General features: G+C 40.6%; 1 protein-coding gene across 2 annotated transcripts in view; it reads right to left on the minus strand.

Moving 5' to 3' along the window:
• CDH7 (cadherin 7) overlaps nucleotides 1-25,363 on the minus strand; it is a 119,408-nt gene that overhangs the window by 56,389 nt on the left and 37,656 nt on the right. For both annotated transcript variants that reach the window (XM_033154829.1, XM_033154828.1), the window contains exon 3: nucleotides 12,528-12,822. In XM_033154829.1, the coding sequence (XP_033010720.1) occupies nucleotides 12,528-12,822 (295 nt within the window). The remainder of the gene's footprint in view (nucleotides 1-12,527; nucleotides 12,823-25,363) is intronic.

Below are 25,363 nucleotides of genomic sequence, written 5' to 3' on the forward strand. Positions count from 1 at the left end.
AGCCTCAAGCAGATATGCTTAGGATATTCCTGAGTGAAATATCTGTGCTGTACTAGAATAAGAGACATGACCTTTATTGCACTAGCTTGAGGCCTGACTCTTCCTTCATTGATTTGAAAGAGTGTCAACAACTCCCAGCAAGAGGAGAAGATCATATCTCACTGCACTTTCATCCCTCCCCTCCATGAAAATAAGAGAGAGCTGTTGGGCAAAGGGGGCCACATTTATTAATACATTGTTGTTGTTGTTAGAATTTATATATTGCCCTATACCTGGAAGTCTCATGGTGGTTCACAGAATAAAATCAAAATATAAAACCACAAAATACATAATAAAAAGCAACAATCCAATACCCCCCCCAAAAGCCCTCACATTTTAAAAAGGGCATAGGATGTACAGTGGTACCCCATGTTATGCAAGCAATCCGTTCCGGATCGCACTACATAACACAGGTGTGCTTAACACAAACACCCCGGGGGGGGGGAACCCCAGAAGTTTGCATGTTTTTGCGCTTCTGTGCATGTGCAAAGTGTGCAGAATGCTTCTGCGCACCCGCACGTCACGTGTGCTCCTGGGAGGACTTCTAGGTTGCGGAGGTCCGTTAGTCAAACGTACGCAACATGGAGCGTACGCAACTCAAGGTATGACTGTAAATCAAATCAATCAAAGGCCTGGTTAAAAAGGAACATTTTTGCCTGGCGCCTAAAGGTGTATAATGAAGACACCAGGCGGACTTCCCTGAGGAGAGTATTCCACAGATGGGGAGCCACTGCAGAGAAGGCCCGTTCTTGTGTTGCCACCCTCCTGACTTCTTCAGGAGGAGACACATGAAGAAGGGCCTCACAAGATGATCTCAGGGTCTGGGTAGGTTTATATGTAAAGAAGCAGTCCTTGAGGTATTGTGGTCCTGAGCCATTTGAGGTTTTATAGGTCAAAATTGGGCCCAGAAACTATTTGGTAGCCAGTGCAGTTGGACCAGGATCGGTGTAATATGCTTAAACTGTCTTGCTCCTGGAGTACCCCCAAGCTACGAATCTGCTCCTTCAGAGGAAGTGTAACCCCATCAAGAGCAGGCGATCTCCCACCCACCTAGTCTAGGGAACCACCCACTAACAGTGCCTCAGTCTTATCTAAAGTGAGTTTCAGTTTGTTGGCTCTCATCCAGTCCATTACCGAGGCAAGACACTGGTCCAGCACTTCCACTGCCTCACCTGCAGATGTAAAGGAGAAATAGAGCTGAGTGTCATCAGCATACTGCTGACAACGTATTCCAAACCTCTGGAAAACCCAACCCAGCAGTTTCATGTAGATGTTAAACAACAGAGGGGATAGGATTGAAGGTTTCATGGGGCTGAAAACCATTCCCCAAGCAACGCCCTCTGGGAACAACGATCCAAGTAGGACTGGAACCACTGCAAAGCGCTGCCACCCACCCCTAGTTTGGGCAGTTGCTTCAGAAAGATACCATGGTCAATCATATTGAAAGCCATTGAGAGGTTGAGAAGAATTAACAGGGATATGTTTTCCTTGTCTCTCTCTCTCTCTCAATAGAGATAATCATACGGGGTGACCAAAGCAGTTTCTGTGCCAAAACCGGGCCAAAACATCAATTGGAATGGATCCAGAAAACCAGTTTCTTCCAAAAGTGCCTGGATCTGGTCTGTGACCACTCACTCCAGAACCTTGCTTAGGAAAGGAAGATTAGCAACTGGCCAGTTTTGCAAATCCAGGGAAGGTTTCTTAAGGAATGGTTTTACCATTGCCTCCTTCAAGCAAGCAGGGATTGCCAGCTCTCATAAAGAGGCATTGATCACTTCCCTGTCCCAGCCAGCTGTTCCCTCCTTGCTGGTTTTTATTAGCCAAGAATGGTAAGGGTCAAGAGTACAGGTGGTTGCCCTGGCTGATCCGAGCATTTTTTCTACATCCTTGAGCCTTATCAACTGAAACTAATCCAACACAACAGGACTAGACTGTGCTCTGGACACCCCATGAGATTCATCTGCTATAATAGCAGAGTCAAAGTCTTGGTGGATGCAAGCGATTTTATCCTCAAAATGCTTTGCAAACAAGTCACAGTGAGCTACCATTGGTTCTACCCAGGGCCGGATTTAGGTTTGATGAGGCCCTAAGCTACTGAAGGTAATGGGGCCCTTTATATGTCCAGCTGTCCTTTGTCAACAACAAATTGTCACTGTTTTTTGTGTTGAATATATGCTATATGGACCTAACAGGTATCTAAACCCATTTGCACATAACTAAATATGTTGCTGTATGTAGGTTTGATTTTTTTTAATTATCTTATATTCTGGAAATGTACATCCAGTTGTTTTTTTCCTTTAATTTTGGGGGGGGCCCCCAAGAGAGGGGGGCCCTAAGCTATAGCTTGTTTAGCTTATACGTAAATCTGGCACTGGTTCTACCACCTCCTTTGGGCCAGCCTGTAAAAGGCCCTGTACAACCCGGAAAATCTCTGCTGGACGACATACTGAGGATGAAACGGAAGCAGCAAATATGCCTTCTTTGCTGCCTTCACTGACGCTCGATAGGTAGGCTCGATAATGAGCCCTCACTAGTGTTTGGTTGCATTCATTCAAATATTTCCTCCACTTGTGTTCAAATACTGTACATGAGCTACAATGAGCTAACAAGCATGACTTGAGTGTGGGCACAATATCCATCTGAAATCAGAGCAAAGCGCCCCTGCTTTCCTTGGGCATTTGGACAATGCCACTTTGGTTCAAGGCAGCTTGGATCAATGGAAGGGTCTCAGTTCAGTCGTAGAACATCTGCCTTGCACAAAGAACACTATTGGTTCAATCTCTAGCATCTCCAGGTAGGAATGGGAGACTCCTGTTTGAAACCCTACAGGTGCCTTGCCAGCCAATGTAGGCCAGCGGTTTCCAATGTTTTGGTATGGCAAGCTAGAAGTCCAAATTTACTTGGTAAGGTGATCCATAGATTTCTTGTCACATTAATTTTGTGCCTTAGGTCTTTGGCAGCCATTTGTTTCCTGCATTTTTTTAAATGTATTTTTATTAAAGATTTTATTGGTTTAAAAAGTATGTGCAATGTCTCTCTCCCCACCCCCAGTAACATTTTTTACAGATCAGTTTCATTTGTTGAGACATTAGGAAGAAAAGGGGGAAAGAGGTGGAGGGGGGAGAGGTGAGTGGGGGTGGGATTGGGTGGCAATGTTTCTATTTTACTTAATATATGTGGGGTTTTGTGTCAGCGTCGCTTGTACAGGTTCTCTGCTATTCACTTTTGTTCCTTTGGTGGTGAGAGAGGTTGGGGTTGGCCTAGGGTATGGTTGTTCATTTGAGATGTGCTGTGGTGATTTTTCCCCCCTGCATGTAAATGCATGTTTTTTTTTTCCTATTTCATAACCACTACTTGAGTCTTCAAAGCAAAAATTTACCTCACACCTCTAACAATGTGAAATTTGTTGAAATATGTTTAGTCCTTACAAAACTATTCACTGATTTGCTGATGGCAATGGAAGACCATCAAACATCTTTCTGATTGCAGGATACTGCTTCATAAGCTATAAAAAAATATTCTAAGAACACATGGTTGTGCAGTTTCTTAAGTGTGCTAAGAGTCGTTAGGAAAGCACTATTCTCCTCACAGAACTACAATTCCCAGAGTGCTTTAACAATCTTTTCCAGGGAACTTTGGGAATTGTAGATAGTTGCCCTCCTACAGCACAGGAAACCTAAAATGATCGTGGTTGGAAAAGTAGAGAACCTTAGAAGGTGTGGTAGTGCTTCCAATCATGTTGGCAACAGACAGACAGTACGGAGGGGCATGGAGTCATTAACCTCATTATTTTATTTTATTTTTTTGTGGGAAAGGGGTGTGTGTTTGGAACCTAATGAAACCTTCGAGGCCTCGTGATATTTATTTCAGAGATGTTTCTGGGCTTCGACAAAAACACTGCTGTTGAGAATGTGGCTTGGGGATTAAAGCACTGAGTTAAAAAAGATCAGCATAGGCAAAGGGAAGAAGAATAACAAAGGTTTGAAAGCTGAAGAGCAGTCCTCTTCAGGGGGTAAGATGAAGGAGCAAGATACTTTCCAATGCTGCCCCCTGCTGAACTTGGGGAATACAAATCCACACAGAAATCTCAGAGATTTAAGAACAATATATATTTAATACAAAGCCAGCCTAAAGTGTGGTGCTTCTATCAAATTTTCTTAACCCTAGGAGAGGCCACTGGAGAGACACACAGAGAGAGAAAGAGATCTCAGCATTGGGGTTTTCTTTGTTCAAATATATAGTCTTCGTAAAGTTGGGGAATCATTTGGTCTTAAAAGTAATGGATTATCCAAGTTTTTGCCTTCTAATGGAGTGCAGCTGGAAACAGCTTTAAGAATTCTGTTTCTTGCCCTCATGGTTTCCCCTCCTCTAGAAACACTGATCTCCATCTTTTCTTCAGAGGTTATTCTCTCTCTCTTTTTTCCCCCTTCACTGACATTGTGTTAAAGGACTGTGGAAAACAGCCAGCTATCAACTCAGCAATAATATTTATGCTTACATTTTAGTAAAATCATATTGCAGTAAAAGTGATTTACTTGTCTCCCCTCTGCCCCTGACTCATGTTTCAAACCACTCTCCTTTACGTCGCTACAGGGACAAATGATTTCAAGAGCAGCGCATAGCAACTGGAGACTGTTTGTTTGTTCTGATGTGGTATTTTTATATTCTCAGTCTGCAATCTGGAAGACCTACTTGCTAACACAGTTACATGAACACAAGAGGTTGCACCCAGTGTTGGTCATTCAGAGTAGACTCATTGAATTTAATAGACATGACTAAGTTAGGTCCATTCATTTTAATGGTTCTAATGTGTGTACGACTAATGATGGACACCAATGAAGGGAATAAATTTATCCAAAGATACATCCAAACTATTTATGTATGGCCATTTCCAGGGGAAATAAGTCTGGATACAATCTGGATTCCCTTGAATTCTGAAAAACACCAAGAGACCATTGACTTGAGATAAACAAATGACATCTGTGAAAAGTTTAGGGCCACCTTGAATAGAACAGACCTAGGTCTAAAACTGCATCAAATGAAGTACAGTGGTACCCCGCTAGACGAATGCTTCGCTAGACGAAAAACTCGCTAGACGAAGGCATTCGTCTAGCGGAAGGCTGCCCCGCTAGACGAAAAAGTCTATGGGGCTGCCTCGCAAGACGAAAAAAATTCGTCTTTTTTTCGTTGTTTTTTTCGTTGCCGCTCTGCAAGACGAAAAACCCGCTAGACGAAAATTTTCGCAGAACGAATTATTTTCGTCTAGCGGGGCACCACTGTAGAACCTTAGCTATGAAAGCTCATGCCACAATAAACTAGTCTTTCTTTGTGTGTGTGGACGGTGTCCTTATATAATTAGCAGAGCAATCCAAAGCACACGTGAGCTGAGTTGGGTGGGATTTGGATCGAGATGAGGTGTCCCTCTACTCAGCTCTCCTAGCCAAGATGACCTCCCACTGCAAAAAGCGTAATGCAAGTGTCACTCTGCCTGCCAAACATGCAAGTGAGAGTGACAGTCGTGGGATGCCTTCCATGGGCAGTCAGCAGAAGGCCCTGAAATAGGAAGTGCAAGGGGCTGAGCTAATCTGCAGCTTGTTGGATCTTGAGCCATCTCACTGTTGCCACATGATGGCATTGGGCCTGATCCGAGCCTGATTGTGAAGCCAGCTCCAGACTGGTACAGCAGCCTTACTGCCTCCCCATATTCCACCATGGCCACAATGTGCTGCAAGATTGCAGATGTGACAGTGGCCCTAGCACTCGGCAAAGCCACATGGGTAGAGTAGGGGCTTTAGATTGCATTAATCATTTGATAGCACCAGACATAGTTGTATCCGGGTGCAGCCATGAGATTCCTGCTACTGTTCAGTTCTTCATGGAGAGACATAATAAAGTTCTTGTCTAGCTTCCTGACTGGTGTCCTGATTCTTCCATGACTTGGTGTCAGAACTCACAAATTCCAAATGTGACAAACAGTGTCACCGTTAGGGAGGGGATTTATTATTATTATTATTTAGTCCACACTGAAAGGCAAACTTACATAATGTGTACATTTTGAAACGACACAAAACAGCCACCTTCCCAAATTTACACTTCTCTTATTTTTTAGTGGTATCCTCCAGACAAGCAATGTGTACAAAAATGCATATATTAGTGAACATGAGATACAGACAGGCATTATATTAGGGGAAATTGCTTTGCAAAAATGAATAATGAGCAAAACTACAAAGAAAAATGTGTGCATTTTAAATAAATAAATAAATTTGCACTAAAATGCTGATTTTCATATAAAAATGTGGAGAACTGAACTTAGGACTGAAAAGATGAGAGATTCACCCAACTCTAGGCACAGTTCCCTGGACCAGAAGTTTCCACTTTAAAGAATCCTGAAGAAAAGAGTCAAAAATGTTTACCTTTGCCTGACCAAAACAGCTCCAGAGAGAAAAGAATTGTGCTCACTCCTTTATGGTACAGGTGTGGGGAGCTAACAATGTTTTTAAATCCTTTACCTTTGCTGAGAAGGGCCATAAATGAATGTGGGTGCACATTTGAGTTATTTTTAGGATCCTGAATAAACAGAATGAACACAGTGAGCATGAAAAATTTTAAGACAATTTGGTGCTTGGAATTATAGACCAAGCACTTTCTGAAATGATGCAACTGTCAGAGGATGTAACTCTTTACAAAGCCATATTTATTTATCTAATGCAGGAGTCAGCAACCTTTTTCAGCCATGGGCCAGTCCACCATCCCTCAGAGCATGTGGTGGGCCGGATTATATTGGGGGGGGGGGGTGAACAAATTCCTATGCCCCATAAATAACCCAGAGATGCATTTTAAATAAAAGGACACATTCTACTCATGTAAAAACATGTTGATTCCCGGACCATCCACAGGCTGGATTGAGAAGGCGATTGGGCCACATCCGGCCCACAGGCCTTAGGTTGCCTACCCCTGATCTAATGCCATTTCTACAACAACAACAACATTTATTAGGTTTGTGAGGTCCATGCCTTTACACAAAACACCATACAACACCGTTAAAAAGTAAACAATAACATTATTAAAATAGGTTTAAGATTTTAAAAGCCTGTGCCGCGCTGTCGCAGCAAAGGGGACAAATCCAGACCAAACAAAAAACAAAGAGGCAAAAAATGAAACCCAACACCCCCCCATACAGAAAAAAGGATTCAACAGGTTAGGAGAGCGATGGGAGGGCCTTCACTACCTCATTCAGGAACCCCACCCTGGTTTTCATAGCCCTCGCCATGAAAACCGCTACCACGTGGGTAATCCGTGGGTCAGCGTCCACCAGCAGAAACTTTACTTGGTCCTCAGAATTGACTAATGACTTGGGAATAGTTTGTAAGATCGCATCCCTGAAGGCCGAGTAAATGGGACAGTACAATAAGTAATGCGTGAGGTCCTCTTTGGTTCTCATGTGGCAAGGACATAAACGGTGCTCTACCGGGATTTTTGCATATCTGCCTGACAGATAGGCCGTAGGGATAGTTTGAAAACGGGCCATGGTGAAAGCTCTCCGAAGTGTGGGATCGGTGATATTCGCCAAGTAATTGGCGCAGGTTTTAACTGATTTCAGTCGGGGAAACCAGTGGGAGGACCCTGGGTTCTGTATTTTTGTGATGTCTAACAGGGCGTCTCTCTCCAGGATCCATTCCCGAACTTTGTCCGGGCTCCACAATTTGAGTGTATTAAACTCCGGTAGGGTGTATCTAACCAGGATATCAGATAGGTTTTGATGCCAAGTGGTGTTCTTTTGAAGAGAAACAAAGGCTTGTTTGGCCAGTAAGGTGTTCGAGGTATTTGCAAGGTTGATGTAAAAATGTAAGAATCTCAAGTGGGCCCTGGCAGACACAGAAGGTAATGCCATTTCTAGACAACCCATTGATCAAAATTATCTATGCAGTTTACAAAAACCAATTACAAAAGTCAAGCTAGAGGAGCATAGTGAGGAAAGTGTTTGAAGACAGGACATTTTACCATCATTATAGGCCTAGAGAAGGACATCATCCCGAGAGCTGTTGTATTCAGGTGGTGCAACAACTCACCACAGTGGTCTACAGGCATTTTTTCTTAAAGTTTATGTTGTGTAAGGACATTAACCCTCCTTGGAAAATAAACTTAACTACCAATCAAAATGCTATTAATTTCAAAATACATCTAGGAGCTTATCTTACACTTATTTCAGAGAAGGCCTATGCAAAATTCCAGAGCACTCACTGATGTGCAAAAGACAGCAATTGTTTTACACGGCCCAAGGAATATTATACAGTACATGGTTTTGGAAGCTCTACTACACTAACCAGCTACATAGATGAGCCGTTTCTGTCTGCCATGCAATCCTCAGTCATGGGATAGCTGCCTGAATGGGGTTACTAAAAGTTGTGGGAGAAATAGGACTGTTTGACAAAAACTGCCTAAGAAAATGAGACATTGTGGACACTGCTTTAAGATCTGTGGCCAAACAATACTACGTACAAACAGCCACAGAATATCTATTCACCTATATCACAATGTAGAAATGGAGCTAGGAAGGATAAAAGAAAGGAGCACACTTAAGCAAATGACTGAGCTCACCTCATGGTATGAACCAATGGTCCCTGTCATCAAGAAAAATGGGAAAATGCACACCTGTCTAGATCTTTAAAAACTTAATGAAGCTGTAGTCAGAGAAAAATATGTATTCCCAATGCTAGATGACCTTTTCCCCAAAGTGACAGGAGCCAAAGTAGTTTCCAAATTGGATGCCTCAAGCAGTTTCTGGCAAACACCTTTGACAAAACTGAGTGGTGAACTGACAAAATTTATCACGTACTTTGGTATATTGTTTTCAATGTCTGCCATTTGGAATCACAAGGGCTCCCAGGATTTTTCAAAGGAAGATGACAAGGCTCCTTAGAAACACAAAAGGAGCTGTGGTATTAGTGGACAACATCCTAATACACATCCTAAGACATCAATGGAAGATCATGACAAAATTCCGGTCATCTTATGGAACAGTCTCCTTGAATCTGGACCCAAACTAATTAATGCAAAGTTGAAATGCGGTTCTTGGGTCAAGTAATCCCACAATATGGGACAAGGACAGGCTTAGAGAAGGACATTGTCCAGAGAGTTGTAAGCACTGACTAACATTACAGAACCAAGATGCTTTCTGACACTGTTGAACATCTTCATTGTCCTGCTTAAGGCAATGGCTTAAAAAATAATAATTCATCAAGGTTACCAGGACATGTTAACAAGTTACATATAGCTGTTTCTAAACATTGCTGGTTTTATTTGTAATTGCTTTAGGTTCACCACAAAGGGACTCTTTGACTGAGTGCTTTATAAATTCTTCTAACTAAAATCAATAAATATCCGAAAGACGTCTTCAAAGAGGCACAGCCACTAAACCTTTTACTGAAATCCACAATGACCAGGCTTGGGAGATAGTTCAGGAGGCTACCTTTACAAATATAAAGGGCACACAACTTCTGATAGCCAATCTTATACTTTTTGTGATGCCAACAAGTTCTTCTTCTTCTTCTTCTTCTTCTTCTTCTTCTTCTTCTTCTTCTTCTTCTTCTTCTTCTTCTTCTTAGTTTTGAATAAGGTGTGATGCTACTTCAGCTGCCTAGTTCAGAATGCAAGCTCACTGCATTCTGTTCCAGACCGCTTACCTAACCTCTTACTGAAGCAGAAAAATGCTATGCACAAACTGAAGGGGGTGAAAAGAGAGAATGTTTTGCTAGTGTTTGGGCACTGTAAAGCTTTTATAGTTGCCTATGTGATCTACTTTCTTTCAGACTCTTCAAAGACTATAAACCCTTGGTGACCTTGATTTAAGAAAAAGGTTTGGTTCAAGTACATTACTAGGCCAGCATCTTCTACTAACAATGATGAGATTCAACTCAGTAGACAAGTACGTTAGAAGACACAAAAAAGACACCCATAGCAGATGCATTATTATGAAGCCCACAGTGCAAACAGGGAATTGCAGGTGAAAGGAAGAAGTCAAGGCACATGCTATGTGTATTTCTATATCAGCATTCTAAAATAGGCTTGTCAGATGTACATATCTACTCATGGATAAATCCTACACTATATTATATCAGGAGGACCTGAATACCTTAGCAATACCTCAGAGATTAGTAGGAAGTACTCTTCAAAAAGGGTAAAGATTTATACAATCTGAAGAGAAACCAGAGTATGCTAGGAAGTACTCTTCTGTCTGTATGCAACTGAATGAATTGAAAGGCCTAAGAGCAAAACAAACTAACAAGCAAACAAAAACAAAAAACACCCTATATTGTTGCACCATGATATACAAGAAGAAGTTCCAAAACCTTATCCAACAAGGATATCAGGGTCTAACCAAATGTTGTAAAGGGGCCAAGGATACAGTATGGTGGACTGGAATTTGATATGACATAAATAACAAAACTCTACCCTGTGACTGCTAAAGAACTTGATCAACACAAAGCAATGGACTTTTATGCACTTGGGGCTCACAACTGACCTGTGTGCACTGGGAAGGTGATATTATCTGGTTGTTGTGGGCTACTATTCTAGGGGCATCAATATACTCATTTGCCTACTATTGCATGCTATAGCCTTGTTGCACAGCTGAGCAATACCTTTGTTGACTTGGGCCTTCCACATGAACTCATGACTGACAATGCAACTCAATTTACAGCAGAAGAATTTCCATCATTCCAGACATTTTAAACCATATTACCAAAAGCAACCACTATCTTGAAGCAGTATGGACTGCAAAGAAAATATTTTACAGAACGACCCACATATTGCTATTTTACGCTACAGTTGGACACACTGATAGCTACTGTATAGAGCAGGGGTAGTCAACCTGGTCCCTACCGCCCACTAGTGGGCGTTTCAGGATTCCAGGTGAGCAGTAGGGGGTTCTACACCACATGTTACGGCAGCACTAGTGGGCGGTAAGGAAATTTTACCATCAAGAAAAATGCATTAGTGGGTGGTAGGTATAAAAAGGGTGACTACCTCTGGTATAGAGGCTAGCTTAATTAGTAGCAGGTGCCCAAACTCTAGAGATGAGTCTCTTTCTAAAGTGACCTGATCCAGAAAAAAGGTATCTTAAGGTTATTAAGGTATAAGAAATTATGTTTCTATAACCAGCACAATTCAGTGAGAGAACTAACACATTTAGAACTGTATAAGAGAGTGTGTGTATCAAACTCAATGGAGAAAAGACAAGATAGACTCCAGTTACTCTACAAGGGAAAAAATGAAACACCCAGATAAAAGTCTGTTGATACTGAACATGGAATACTTATCAGAAACTGATGATATCTTCTTCCTATTCCTGAGAAGAAACAATAGCCAAATACACAAGTAGTACCTAAAAACCCAAGCTCATCTTGACTGACAACAATGTTATTAATCATGACTAACTTTCAATATTTAGCAATCAGTGACAATACTGAATTACCACATTTCAACAGGGCTGTTTTATTTGCTTCTTTAAGGGGAAGGAGAGACGTGTGGACAATCATGGATTGGTACCTATGGACTTCTCCTGCTGAGGACACTGAAAGAGCACTTAGGGTGCAACATCAAATTAACGTTCAAATGAATCTTCAAAAAAGTTCCTTAAGAACATATGGTACATATGGTTCAGAACCAATATCTCCCTTGCTCAGTATCCATTTTCCCACAAAGGACAACCAGATGCGTAACAGTAGCCCAGACATAAAGACAACAGCCCCCTTCTGTTGTTGTTTTGCACTGACTGGTATACTGTACAAAGGAATGCTACCACTGATCCTGGAGGTGGCATATAGCCATCCCTACTAGTTTAGTCCTATCCTATCTGAATTTGAATTTGCCTAATCTCCTTTGGTCGCCATCACTACATTTTATGGAAGAGAATTACATAGTTTAAGAGGCACTGTTTTGTGCAGCACTTCCTTTTGTCTATTCCGAATAGTTCAACATTCAGTGATTGGATGACTCCTCATTCTAGCATTATAAAAGGAAGAAAAACATTTATATGTGCATTTTCCACACAACATGCTTGGTTTCATACACCTCCATCCTGTCCCATCCCTCACGTAGTCACTTTTTTTTTATTTCTAAACTAAATAGCCCCAATCACTGAAACCTGTTCCAGTTCTACAAAATCATTTTTTAGTTTCTCCAGTCACCTGATTATTTTGGTTGTCAACTGAATGTATGATACCTTTTATCTGTTTCAGAAAATAGTTTCACAGATACGCTGCCTCCCTTATTCTTGAAATATTCATCTAGAAACTTTAAGTGTTGCATGTCATGGATTAGCAGATTTCAGGGATGGGTTCAAGCTTGGCTTTTACTCAAGAGAAGTAAGTCACAGACAACATAGTAGTGTGATAAAGCAATAAGCAATAAGAAGAAAGAAAATATTGAAAAAGCAAATATGAAAAGGGAAGAAAAACAAGAATTGATTTTCAACTGCACGTACTTACCCACAGGAGACATTTCAGGCACACCAGCAGTGTAAGGGCCATCCAGAAATTTAGGTTCATTGTCATTGATGTCCTGAATCTTAATGACGAATTCTGATTCTGGTTCCACGGGTTTACTTGTCAGTCTATCTAGTGCTTGTGCTCGGAGGGTGTAGTAGGCTTGTTCCTCCCGATCAAGCCTCTTTGTAGCATGAATATCCCCCGTGTTCTCATCAATAATGAAAATGGAACTTGCCCCTTCTCCTGACAAGATGTATTTGATGGAGCCATCTCCTTTATCAACATCAGAGTGAAGCTGGTGAAAAATTGATGAGAGATGAGATTAACTTACAGGAAAGTCGGTGGTATGAATATATGTAAAAAATAATAATAATAATTCACATGTCATGCAGCAGTATATGAAATTTTATCATTCTTGGAAAGTTAAGCCAAATGTTGATTATGCACAGCATGTAGCAAACGATGGGAAGCTGTCAGCTGGCTCCCGTGAGCCAGACAGTCCCATCTCATTCCATAAACAATCTTATTTTCAAATGCATTTCATGGCAGTTCAAAGCAAGAACATCCCATTCCTGTAGCTTTCTCGGAGTACAGCTGGTGAACTTAGGAGGTTGACAATGTTGTAGATTTACCCCAGAGTAATCCTGCTGGGGTCAGTAGAACTACTTAGAAGTTCATGGAATCATAGAATTGTAGAGTTGGAGGAGACAAAAAGGGTCATCTAGTCCAAGCCCCTGCAATGCAGGAATCTTTTGTCCAATGTGGGACATGAACCCACAACCCAGAGAGTAAGAACCTCTTGCTCTACCAACTGAACTAGTAGGTTTACCTTTGTGATATTGACTTACATGTCTTGCACCTTAAGATTTTTGAATATTTGGATCGAAATAATCCTAAAGAAAAGTAATACCATGGATTTGTATGAATAGAAACACTTTTTAATATACTTGTTGATAGCAAATGTGCTGAATTTTGTTAATTGCTTACTAAAATAATAATAATAATAATAATAATAATAATAATAATATAATCATAATCATCATCATCATGAATAGTATTACCTGCAGGCCTAGTAAGCCAGCCTTACTGAACTTGACAGGACTTTCTCCAAAGCATTTGTGTATAGGATTGAGTCCTAACTGATCTGTCTGGTCTTAAAGAAGCTCTTTTGCTTGTTTCAGTTTTAACAAAATCAAAACAAATCAAATTTGGCGAGAGCTTTAAAACATAATTGAGATCATGTTCATCTAGGCAGCTTTCTTCCACAATTCGATAATTCTAGATTGGTACAAATATGAAATAAACTGCACTCCTGCATTCTTTATGGCTATAGCCTGTGTGCTTGTTTTTTGGTGTTTTTTTAAATTTAAAATTATCTTTATTAAACTTAAAATTAAAAGCAAAAAATACAAATCCATAAAACACATAAAAAATGCTACCACAGAGAAGGCCTCAAATACATGTTAAACAGCATACAAGATAAAATTCAACTCTACGGCACCCCACATTGAAGGATCCATGAAGCCGGGTAACACTCAAGTTGTAATCCCTGAATGAAATGGATCTAGAAAATCAGTTTTCATCTAAGAGAGCCTGGAACTAGCCCACAACTATATCTTCAAGAACCTTGCCCAAGAAGGAAACTTTAGCAACTGGTTAATAAGTATTTAGATGTTCCAGTTGCAGATCTTAAGGAGTTTACAGACAGGAAGCATTAATCACCTTCCTAGCCCAGAGAGCTATCCATTCCTTGATAGTTTTTATCATCCATGAGAGTAAAGAGTGCTACCGAACAGAACCAATGTCCTTGTCCATGTCCTCAAGCCTTACTAACTGAAACTCATCCAACACCGCAGACATTTAAAGAGCTGTGGGTGCCTTTTGAAATTCATCTGCTGTAATAATGTAGTTGAAGTTCTGGTGGATGATAGCAATTTTGTCCTCAAAATGTTTTGCAAGCAAGTCATAGCAAGGCACTGCCACCAGTTGGATCAGAAAAACCAGCAGTGCAAGCTGTTAAACCCAGGCCCAGACCCAAAACTAAGCTTTAGCTTGTTAGCCAACAGTCCCTTTGAGCCAAATCCCACAAGTTGGACACTCAGATATAATACCCTCTGAGCCAGATTCCTCTCAGGAAATAGCATCCTTTACACTATGGCCTCTACACTCATGAATACAAACTGAGAGATAACAAAAGACAAGGCTCTAGGTCAAGGGTCAGCAACCTTTTTCAGCTGTGGGCCGGTCCACCATCCCTCAGACCATGTGGTGGGCCAGACTATATTTTGAATATATATATATATATGAATGAATTCCTATGCCCCACAAATAACCCAGAGATGCATTTTAAATAAAAGGACACATTCTACTCATGTAAAAACACACTGATTCCCAGACGTCCGTGGGCCGGATTGAGAAGGCGATTGGGCCGGATCCGGCCCACGGGCCTTAGTTTGCCTACCCCTGCTCTAGGTCAAAGATTTTGAGATTCTCCATCAAGTTCTGCATGGAGCTGTCCAAGGTCCTGCAATTCCAGCCTGATCCCTTCTCAAATACTGTACCAACCTGAAACACTCCAAATACCAACCTGAAACACCCAGGCATAACTCACAGGGTGCCCAACTGTGGTTAGGACAGGGCACATTCAAGGACATTCAGAGGAAAGCAAATGTGCTGTTTCAGCATTCCCCTTTCAGCATATCCAAGATCTCTGGAAACAGTGCTACCCTCTCTGTTTATGCTCTGATTAGTGCTCACAATCAAGCCATGTGCATCAGCCCACTGACTTGTTTCAGACCCTGAAATGTTAAGTATGAAGCTCTGAAGGGGGTTTCTCCATGTGTCCCACTGAATATTCTCATCCCCAGAAGATTCACGGCACACTCCTTTCCTTGCACCATACTATCATTGCTCCCATCAAGTCCATTGCTTTCTCTCTTTCCGGGTAGAAACATCACAAGTGTTACAATCACACACACATAAAACTACTAACAACATAACAGGGCTGGTGTTAACTGAAGACTGCGGGGGGGGGGGGGGCTAGACACTGGATTTTAAAAGGTCCATGCTAACTAATGAGATTCCTGTTTAAAGATGTGTTAGCTGATGTATAGCCACCATATAATTTAAATTACTGCATTTGCTTTCCATGCACTTGCAATAGCGATTAGTATGTGATACTTTAGTGAATAACTGCTATCCTGAGAGCTGAAAATATTATTACAGTTTGCTTTGATGCACTAAGGGCTATCACATCTCATATTTTACTACTGAACTTTCTTGGTCTCTCCCCCACCTCTCCAATAAAGGTTGCTTTTAAAAAAGAACCAGATTCTATGCACAGAAAACCTTGAGCCCACGGCGGGGTGGGGGTGGGGAGCTTTAATTACCATAGGTAGGCTTGTTACATTTGTGATGTTCCCAGTGCTGCAGAGAACACTCTGAAGAGTTTTTGTGAACATTGTTATGAGTATTTTAGTGCCAACATGAGGGAAATGAAAGAACACAGCAAGGGAACAATGCATAACCGAAATATTTTGAAAAGAGTCAGAAATACATTTCCTCAGCAATTTCCTTAGTCACAATTTAGCTCTTGGTAGAATGGTATAAATGGACTATTAGAAGAAGAAAATGAAGCACAAATTTCTACCACAGAGAGATGCTGCCAGCTCTGGACAAATAGTCTATGACTGAAGAAAGTCGAACCATGGAATATTAGAAGTTGGCAGCATAAAAAAATGGACAATGGGGAAGAGGGAAGGAGTTGACCTGCTTGAGCAACTAAGTGCACTTAGGACTGGATCCAGACGTCTCCTTCCACAGAGAGGTTCATTTCAAACACAGGTGACCTTTCATCCAGTTAATGGATTTCCCCTCTCCTCCTGTAACCCCACACTTTTCTGGAGGACCCTCCCAACCCTCTAGAAGAATGTGAGTGGTATTGATGGGTGTTGCAGGGTGGAAGGAGGAATCAGAAAGAGTAGCCTTCCCCACTCTGCCCATGGAACCAAAGTCTGGATCAAACCCACAGTATCCTGGATTCATGATATGCTATGAACCCTTAGAATCCATAGTATGAGGAATGAGGAATGAGCATGATGTTTTTTTTTGTGTGTGTGTGTGTTTTAAGTCCCCCATACCATTTTTCATCCTTGCCCACAGCAACAAAACATTGAGATTCAGAGCTGGCAGACAGCCAAATTCTGAATCTTTTAATAGTATCTAGTGCAAGAGGAAGTAGGGGAGGAGGTTCTCATCCCTTTCAAAGCCCAAGAACCACTACAAGACTTCTCTTCCTGGCTGGTTTGAGCACTGAACAGGAGCACTCTGGAGAGAGGAGTATGTACACTGCAACATTTTGGTTTGAATCCAACTAAAATTGACAGATGGTTTATTCTTACTTCTTATTCTTTCCTCCATTCATAGACCTCTTACTATCTGAAGGATATTGAAGTGGTTTGCAATAGATAAACACGTAAGCACACACACAAATACAGTGGTACCTCGGGTTACAGACGCTTCAGGTTACAGACGCTTCAGGCTACAGACTCCGCTAACCCAGAAATAGTACCTTGGGTTAAGAACTTTGCTTCAGGATGAGAACAGAAATTGGGCAATGGCAGCGTAGTGGCAGCGCGGCTGCAGTGCAGTGGCAGCGGGAGGCCCCATTAGCTAAAGTGGTGCTTCAGGTTAAGAACAATTTCAGGTTAAGAACGGACCTTCGGAACGAATTAAGTACGTAACCAGAGGTACCACTGTATACACAAAAAGGACAATAATGCCATGTCAGATGACTTCCATAATAAAATAAGTGAACAATAAACATATACATAAGCACAATATAAAAATAGATAAAATCAGAGAACTCCATAAGGCAGCATAATACACGCAGGTCCTGATATCCACACATTAAAAAATATGTCCAAACCTTGCTATATGCTCCACAGATTCACTCATCTGAACAGCCAACTTTCTTACTTTCTTTTTTGTGCTTTGCTGGTTGGTGGCAGCCATTTTGGGGCAGAAACCATGGAAAAAATGGGGGGAGTGAGATCAGAGAAATCAATGAGCAGAAAAGATCGGACAAATCCATTTTTCCTTTGTCTCTCCTTTGCTTATTGGCTGCAGTCATTTCAGGAAGAAACCATGAAGAGAGTGGGAGAAGAGAGTGGACAAATCCCACTTCAGAATTACTTCCATAGGAAATAATGGAAATTGTGGACTTGTTTTGCAAATGCTCACCTACCGAACAATTTCCAGGGAATGCATTGTGTTCCGTAAGTGAGACCTGAAGGTATAACACAACACAACATATAATCAATCAATCACTCAGCCAATCTCATTCACCATCCATTTCATGTAACCATGGCAACCATCCATTATACCTCAAATACTGCCTCTATCAACCTCTCATATATAAACCACTCACATTCAGCAATATTACAACCCACATGCAAAGGGCCACTGCAATATATTCTCCAAATAAGTAGTCTCCATGTTCCAGGTGTCCCATGCAGATAATGCAATACATAATGTACCAAACCATCTGGCCTGTTCATGGGGTAAGTCAAGGGGCTTTAATTCACTTTCAAAGGCTTTGGGTTAACTCGCCTTTCCCATGATCGTTTGTGATATTCACTATACAGAGAACCTTATCCCAAGAGATGGTAACAGTGACCTCTGTATGACCCAAGTTAGTCAGCAAGGTTGTTTGGTGGAAATACCCTGAAATTTCTTTTCTACTTAGACAGCAATTGACATCTTGGGCAAAGAATCTCTGAGATAACATCCTCGGAATTCTTGATGGGGCAAACAAGCCCATACACTGATTCTGCATCAGTTCCCAGAGGTTTTCAGCATAGGCAGCGCATGTCAGATCTGTGTTACTGGTCCCTCATGTTGGCGCCAATATGTTGCAAACTGTCAGGGTAACTAAGGGCTTTGCCTTGCCAGGGAGCAGCAATGTGAGTGCTTAGGAAGCAAACTGTTTCTCCAGAAAAGCTGTTTTTAAAAAAACAAAACAACTTTGGGACGTCTGCTCTTGCTCTTTTGTTTGCTTTTGTTGCAAACTATTCCAAAAATTAGAAGACATTTGAATAATATATGTTAGTACATCTCTGTGTTAAATTGCTTTATACAGTAATATGAGAGTGTAGCTAAGGACATAGAAAGACAGTTCATAGGGACAGGACATTATACTGTCTTATACTGTATACTAAGAGCTGCCTTATACTGAGTAAAAGCACAGATCCATCTAGCTCAGCATTGACAGTGGCATTCCAGGGTTCCAGGGCATTCTAAGAGCCTGGATCTATATGGATATAACTGTGAAATACCGGATTCAGTCAATCATCTAATATTCCTGCCAATATTTTACCATCACAAAGCAATTCTATGCACATTTACTAAACAGGTACGTAAGTCTCTGTATTCAATGGGGTTTGCGCCGAGGAAAATATGCTACGACCCTACGTTTTCACTTTAGCAACCTCTTTCCCTTCTTTGTGTACCAAAATATATTTTGCTTCATACCATGACTTGGCAAAGAGATAGACAATAATGTCATTTAAAAATCACAGTATTTTTTGGTTTGTAAAAATTCCCAGGAAGTACCAGGCACTCAGTGCTATTGTTTCAAAAAGTTCAAAATAGAAACATTTTGAATGGTCCTTGCAGGGTCACAAGAAAACCATATTAGCAGCCAGTTGTTGTTGTTGTTGTTGTTAACAAAAACTAAAAATTGTATTTCTAAACAAGCCTGAAAAATTTAGGGAGTTCTCAAGAAACCACATAAACCATATGGTTTAGCCACTCCTGCCTTTATCCCTGAAAAATACTTCAACCACTAACCGCATCATTTTCCAGGATACTCTATTCATTTCTTTCCCTCCTTCCATTCCTGATTATCTGACTCCGCCCCCCACCCTCACAAATATACAGCCATTCAGCAGCCCAAGGTCACTGAGCTAGTTCAGTTCTTTTCCCAAGCCTGCTGATTCCTGCCTCTTGTATGCATATGCAGCCATTCTGGCTGCATAAGGATCCATCCTTGGACAATGATTTTAGTATGGATGCTAAAAGGAATAAGAAGATGGCAACACTGTTAGAGGTGGGAGAGGGAGGAATGTGAATCATTTAATAATGATAGAAAATATTTTTTAAAAAATGAAAGAAAGATAAACATGAGAAGAAAAATGGGTTTGCAGTACTCTTGATTTTTGGATTGGGTATAAATAGCACGCAGAGGTTCTCAAAGAAAGCTGTTGGTGAGCAAAACCCATCCTATATTAGCACAGGAATGCATTCCAGACACATTATATTACAGTATATGGTGGGGGTAGTATTAGTGGTAATCTCACACATTGTCATCAATGGAAAAGTGTTTACTATTTGCGTGACAGTATCCAACCATTCACCCATATTATAAAGGGAGTGTATTCCACGCATAATTGCTTCTAAACACTGGCTTGAGCTTCAGGATATTCTCAGCTAAAACTGCATGATAAAATTTACATCAAAAAATGTTGTCTAGAAGGAGGATAATTAAAAATGGGATTTTCTATCAAGTGGCCATATGTTTACAAAACAGACAAACAAATATGTCTTTCTGGAAGCTGAAGTCCAGCCTCTCAGCTCTCAGAGCTTAGTAGACTGAAAGGAAATATGGCTTTCAACAGCCTTTGTATTTTTCCCCCAATTACTTATAGTTTCCCCGTAGCCTCCTGAGTAATTTGAAGCAGCCTAGGGACTGTTCTACATTGAGCTGGTATGTTCTGCATCCCTTAGGGTCTGGTTCACAGAGATGAAAATAGAAAAGAGTGGCTGTAATTGCTAAAATGTTTCACTGGAAATAAAGCCGTTGTCCCTTGAGGCAAAATTTAGGATGGACATGAAGACCACTCACTTCACTTCATTCCGTTTCTCAAGACTGTGCGATCATTTTGGTGGAAGAGCTTGGTGAAGCATAACTATGCTATGTTGGAAAGGGTAGATGAGAAGGATTTCAGTTTGAAATACAGTTAATAGGTTCGTTCTATTTCTTTTAAGGAAGACACTCCCAACAACTTTATAATTTGTGTAGGGCCTCTGTTATTGGGGGAGCAGAGGCAGCAGAAGTTCTCAAATCATATCATATTAAAGGTATGGATTCCAAGCCCAAGGTTTAACTCTGTTAAGTACGCATTCCGCTCTATGATCCAGCTTTCTGAAATTTTAGCTTCTGTGCAGTTTCAGATTGTTTTAACTAATTTTGGACTGAATGTCCCCCTACATTTGTGGGACTATCCCTTCTCTGTGCTACAGACAATTTCATCAAGTGTTTCTGCATAACTGCTGCTTCACTCCCTTGCATCCATGCCATTGTCCTGAAGGATGCTGTTCCCCCGTGTTTTTTAACACCTTCATTAAACCATTGAGTGAGCTCACTTACTGGTTTGGGCTGAAGTGTCATCAATATGTAGATTACACCTGACTTGTGAGGTGGTGATGGTGCTAGAATAGTGCTTAGATGTAGTACTACACTGGATGTAGATCAATAAACTGAACCTCTATCCAGATAAGACAGTGGTCCTTATTTTGGTTGGCTCATCTGTCCACTTTACAGGTGTTTGCTGGGCAAGGTTACAGTCCTCCCCAAAGGAACAAATTCACAGTCTGTTTGTTACTGGAGATGAGGGATATAAAAAGACATTGTTTTATACCCCATATCAGCCACATGCAACACCATTTCCATTCCACTGCAGTTCAGGTTCTGTAAAAACTTTATTTGGCTTGCTGTTTGCTGTGGTCTGAGGGACGTGGGTGGTTAAACCACAGAGTCTAGGATTGCTGATCAGAAGGTCAGCGGTTCGAATCCCCGCAACAGGGTGAGTTCCCGTTGCTCGGTCCCAGCTCCTGCCAACCTAGCAGTTCAAAAGCATGCAGTGCAAGTAGATAAATAGGTACCGCTCCGGCAGGAAGGTAAATGGCGTTTCCATGCGCTGCTCTGGTTCGCCAGAAGCAGCTTAGTCTTGCTGGCCACATGACCTGGAAGCTGTACGCCGGCTCCCTCGGCCAGTAAAGCGAGATGAGCGCTGCGAGTGGACCTAATGGTCAGGGGTCCCATTACCTTTACCTTTTGCTGTGGTCCACCTAGTGATTTTTTTTCAGCACTAGGTGAGACTTGTTTTTATTTTCCCTGGCTTTTTTATCTTTAATTCTTTTAGTGCCACTTACAGCCTTTATATTGACTTTCTTTGTTGCTGGTCTTATTCTATTGCCATGCTTATGGTTTATTTTACATCTTAGAGCTTTAATTTCTGCTTTGTTATTGGGTGGCACACAAACACTATGAATAAAATAAATAGAATAAAATGACATGGCAATGACAACCACATAGAGATACTTTAAGTGCTCTCATCATTGCTGTAAATATGCATTATTTATCTGAGCTATTTATTTATATGTAAGCAACGTACATACAAATTTCAAAAAGCATGCAATGGATAAAATCAATTAAAATTAATTATCAAACCCTACAAAGGCTAATATTTATTAAAATCAATTACAAAAACAGAGAACTTCATTAAAATGTTTACTGGAATAGAAAAGTACAGCAGGAACAGGCAGAAGATTGGTTGGGCTAGAGATCACTGGGTGAACTGTCATTATTCAGCAACTGTTTTCAAGAGTTTTTTTTTTATTACAACAGACGTTTCTTGTCCTCTAAATTAGGATGCTGAAACTAAGAATCAAAGGACTTTCCACTCGATTACAGAAAATAAACATATTCCTGGGTTGAGCAGGTCTTCAGAAGCATCTTGTTCCTTAATGTTAACACATGTCCTCCCTGAACTCTTTATTTTGGTCGACCTCCTAGTTTAATAATAATAAATAATAATAATAAATAATAATAATAATAATAATAATAATAATAATAATAACAACAACAACAACAACAATAATAACAATAATAATACAGGTCCCACACATCTGAAGTCTGCTCTCTATTCCTCAAAATATAATCATATGTTTATTGTATCAAGCATTAGACATCTTGGGGAAATAATGTCTCACAACTCATATCTAATGGCTGTGTTTGTGCTGCTAGATATGTCGTATTTCTAAATATCTTTGAACGCTTGTAAGACAATATGCAAAACTATGTTGTGAAACAATCACAGGCACAGCCCTTATTAAATCCTAGCCAGTCTGCAGGGTGAGATAAAAAATCTAAAATATACCCCTGTTACAATTTGCATGTCATGGACACTTTCAAGGCTTCAACATGAAGGATCAAATGCAGATGGTAGCTTTCCGTGGGAACATAAAATAATGTAATGAAGTGGCTATTGGGTTGACTATCTGATGGAAAGATACTGAGGTGTGTGAGAGAGGGGGAGAGGGAGCACCAGCTGGGTCATATAAATTCAATCTCAAGTACCGTCACTGTCACACATATACATAAACATGTATTTCTTTGCTAGGCCTTCTCAGTTTTCCATCTGTGTCGCTACTGCAGTAAACTATTCTATTCCTCCTTCTCAATTTTAATAGCAGCACTGAAAGCCCTCTGGCAATGCAGAAATATGAAGCCAGTCCATTAAGAGGAGTTCAGCCACAGAAAAAGCACAGGGCAGCAGCTGTTACAGGTGGAGCAGAATCAGAGGAAAGCTAGTGTGCCATGGAGGTGCAAGAAGTTTTCGCAGGCTGTAATCACTGCACGCCTCTCAACAAAATGGCCATTTGTCAATATCAAATTTGAAATGCCGCTCAGCAAGTCTGGGTGGTAAAAATCAACAGGGTGATGTACATCATTTGTTCATCATCTGATATTCTATAGATAAAGTTGCAGTCTTTGTTGCTCACATTTAAAAGCTCACATTCCCAGTCTCATTAATGTAGATGAGTATCCCCATGACACTTTTAAGCCTGTACTGACTAAACGAAGCAATCTATTCTTTTAGCACCCTAGCAAGGAATACATCAGGAGGATTAAAAAGGCATTAAGAGGTAACTAATCAGTGATGTCATTATCTTAAATATTCAATCTAAGATTTAATTTGGGGAAGAAACAATTTCACATTTCAGCACCGTCAAAAAGGGGTGAAATAAATGGCAAAACCTGCATAGATGTTATTGGAACTGGACTGCAATAGGTAATGAAATGATATATTCTGAGAGGCAATTGTGGGGTCAATTTATGTTGATTTAAATGGAACAAACCTTCAACTTTTGTCATAAAACTATATGCAGCTCTTCAGCCACAAGTTCCCCCCCCCAAGAGTCACAGACACAAAAAGACAGACAGACAGACAGACACAGACACAGACACACACACTGCTCCAAGTTGAAATAGGCATATTTTTTTTCAAATAATAATGAACTAGCTGCTTTATCCCTTTTGTTCAAATTGACCTAGGCACTCTTGCATTTATTTCTCAATTCATTTGCTCATTAAAATTACTTTACAGAGTTCAATTCCATCCAAGTAGCTACTGCAAATATTTCTCACCATTTCAGTACTGAAATAAGTTTTAATAAGAACACACACGACAATACAAAACAATTAATGCAGAATAGCTTGAGATTCCCATGTGTATATTGCCATTAATACTTTTTCTACACAACAAAAAAGTTGTTTTGTGGTTGGGGAGATCCAGCTTACAGACTGTTTTTCAGGTATTCAGTGTTAACTGATTACACAAGGGGAGGGGCATACTTATCCTGATGAGTTCACTCAAGGGTTATAACAGGTTATATAGTAAATTTAAATGTCACTGTTGATACCACCATCATGTTCACAGAGAGATGCAGGCCAAATGAATAACAGCAAGGAGCTCAGACCATGAGGATCCAGATGAATTGCGAGCTCAACCATATTAAGTCTCATGATTCTTCAAATTGTCAACACTGAAAGTTCAGATCCTTTAGATGCAGGAACATGCATTCAGTTACTCAGCTAACCAAATGATGTTTTCACCTTTCTCTTTTATTCAAGGTGTCTCAAAGACACTGATTGTTCTTTAGCATGTGATGCTGATTGGTTGGGAATTCTATCGAACTGTTCCTGGATATGTCTGATTACTGATATCAATGTGTTCTTTTCTTCTTCACTATTTTTGGCTACCCCACAACTGCTCTTTTCCTCTTACGCAAATTATATTCACCAATACAAATTTATTTCCTGACTTATGAGGGAAACTGTTTCTAATACCCCTGATCTGCACTTCCACATGAACTTTTATAGCAACCTTCATGTGGTAGTTACAACATATGCACTATCCTTTAGCAGGTCCATAGCAATGCTGGAATATAAATTCAGGTCTATCAGTATTACTCACTGGATACATGATACTGGTGCAATGTTTAAAAATTATGACATGGTGCTGGAACCATGAATCTTATAGTTCCTCTTTGTTGTGATCTGGAATCCCCTCTCAATTCTTTTCCATTCACTTCAGTGGAAAGTGTAACTTTTGCATGTAGAGCTTTTGAACTTGCAGAGCTGCTATCTCCATCAAAATTAATGAGGAAGCATAAGGAGCTGAAGAGCTCCCCATACACTTCAGACCACCTGCAGAGGTGCTGACAGGGTGCACTGACTGTTCTTTGTTGCTGAAGTAGCCCATAATAAAGCTAGGATTTAAATGACCAAACAAATCATAAAAAGACTCTATGGGGGCGGCAATACAAGACTCAGAAACATCTCTATTGACCTTAGCAACCATTAGTGTGGCATTATGTTACAGCTTGTCATAGAATACTCTGCATAATATTACCCAATTTCCTCCAATTTCAGCATGAGATTCTTTGTTCCTCAAACTATTTCAAAGTAACTAATATATACTGCATGCCAA

Source organism: Lacerta agilis, chromosome 7, assembly GCF_009819535.1.
Source record: "Lacerta agilis isolate rLacAgi1 chromosome 7, rLacAgi1.pri, whole genome shotgun sequence".
NCBI lineage: Eukaryota > Metazoa > Chordata > Lepidosauria > Squamata > Lacertidae > Lacerta > Lacerta agilis.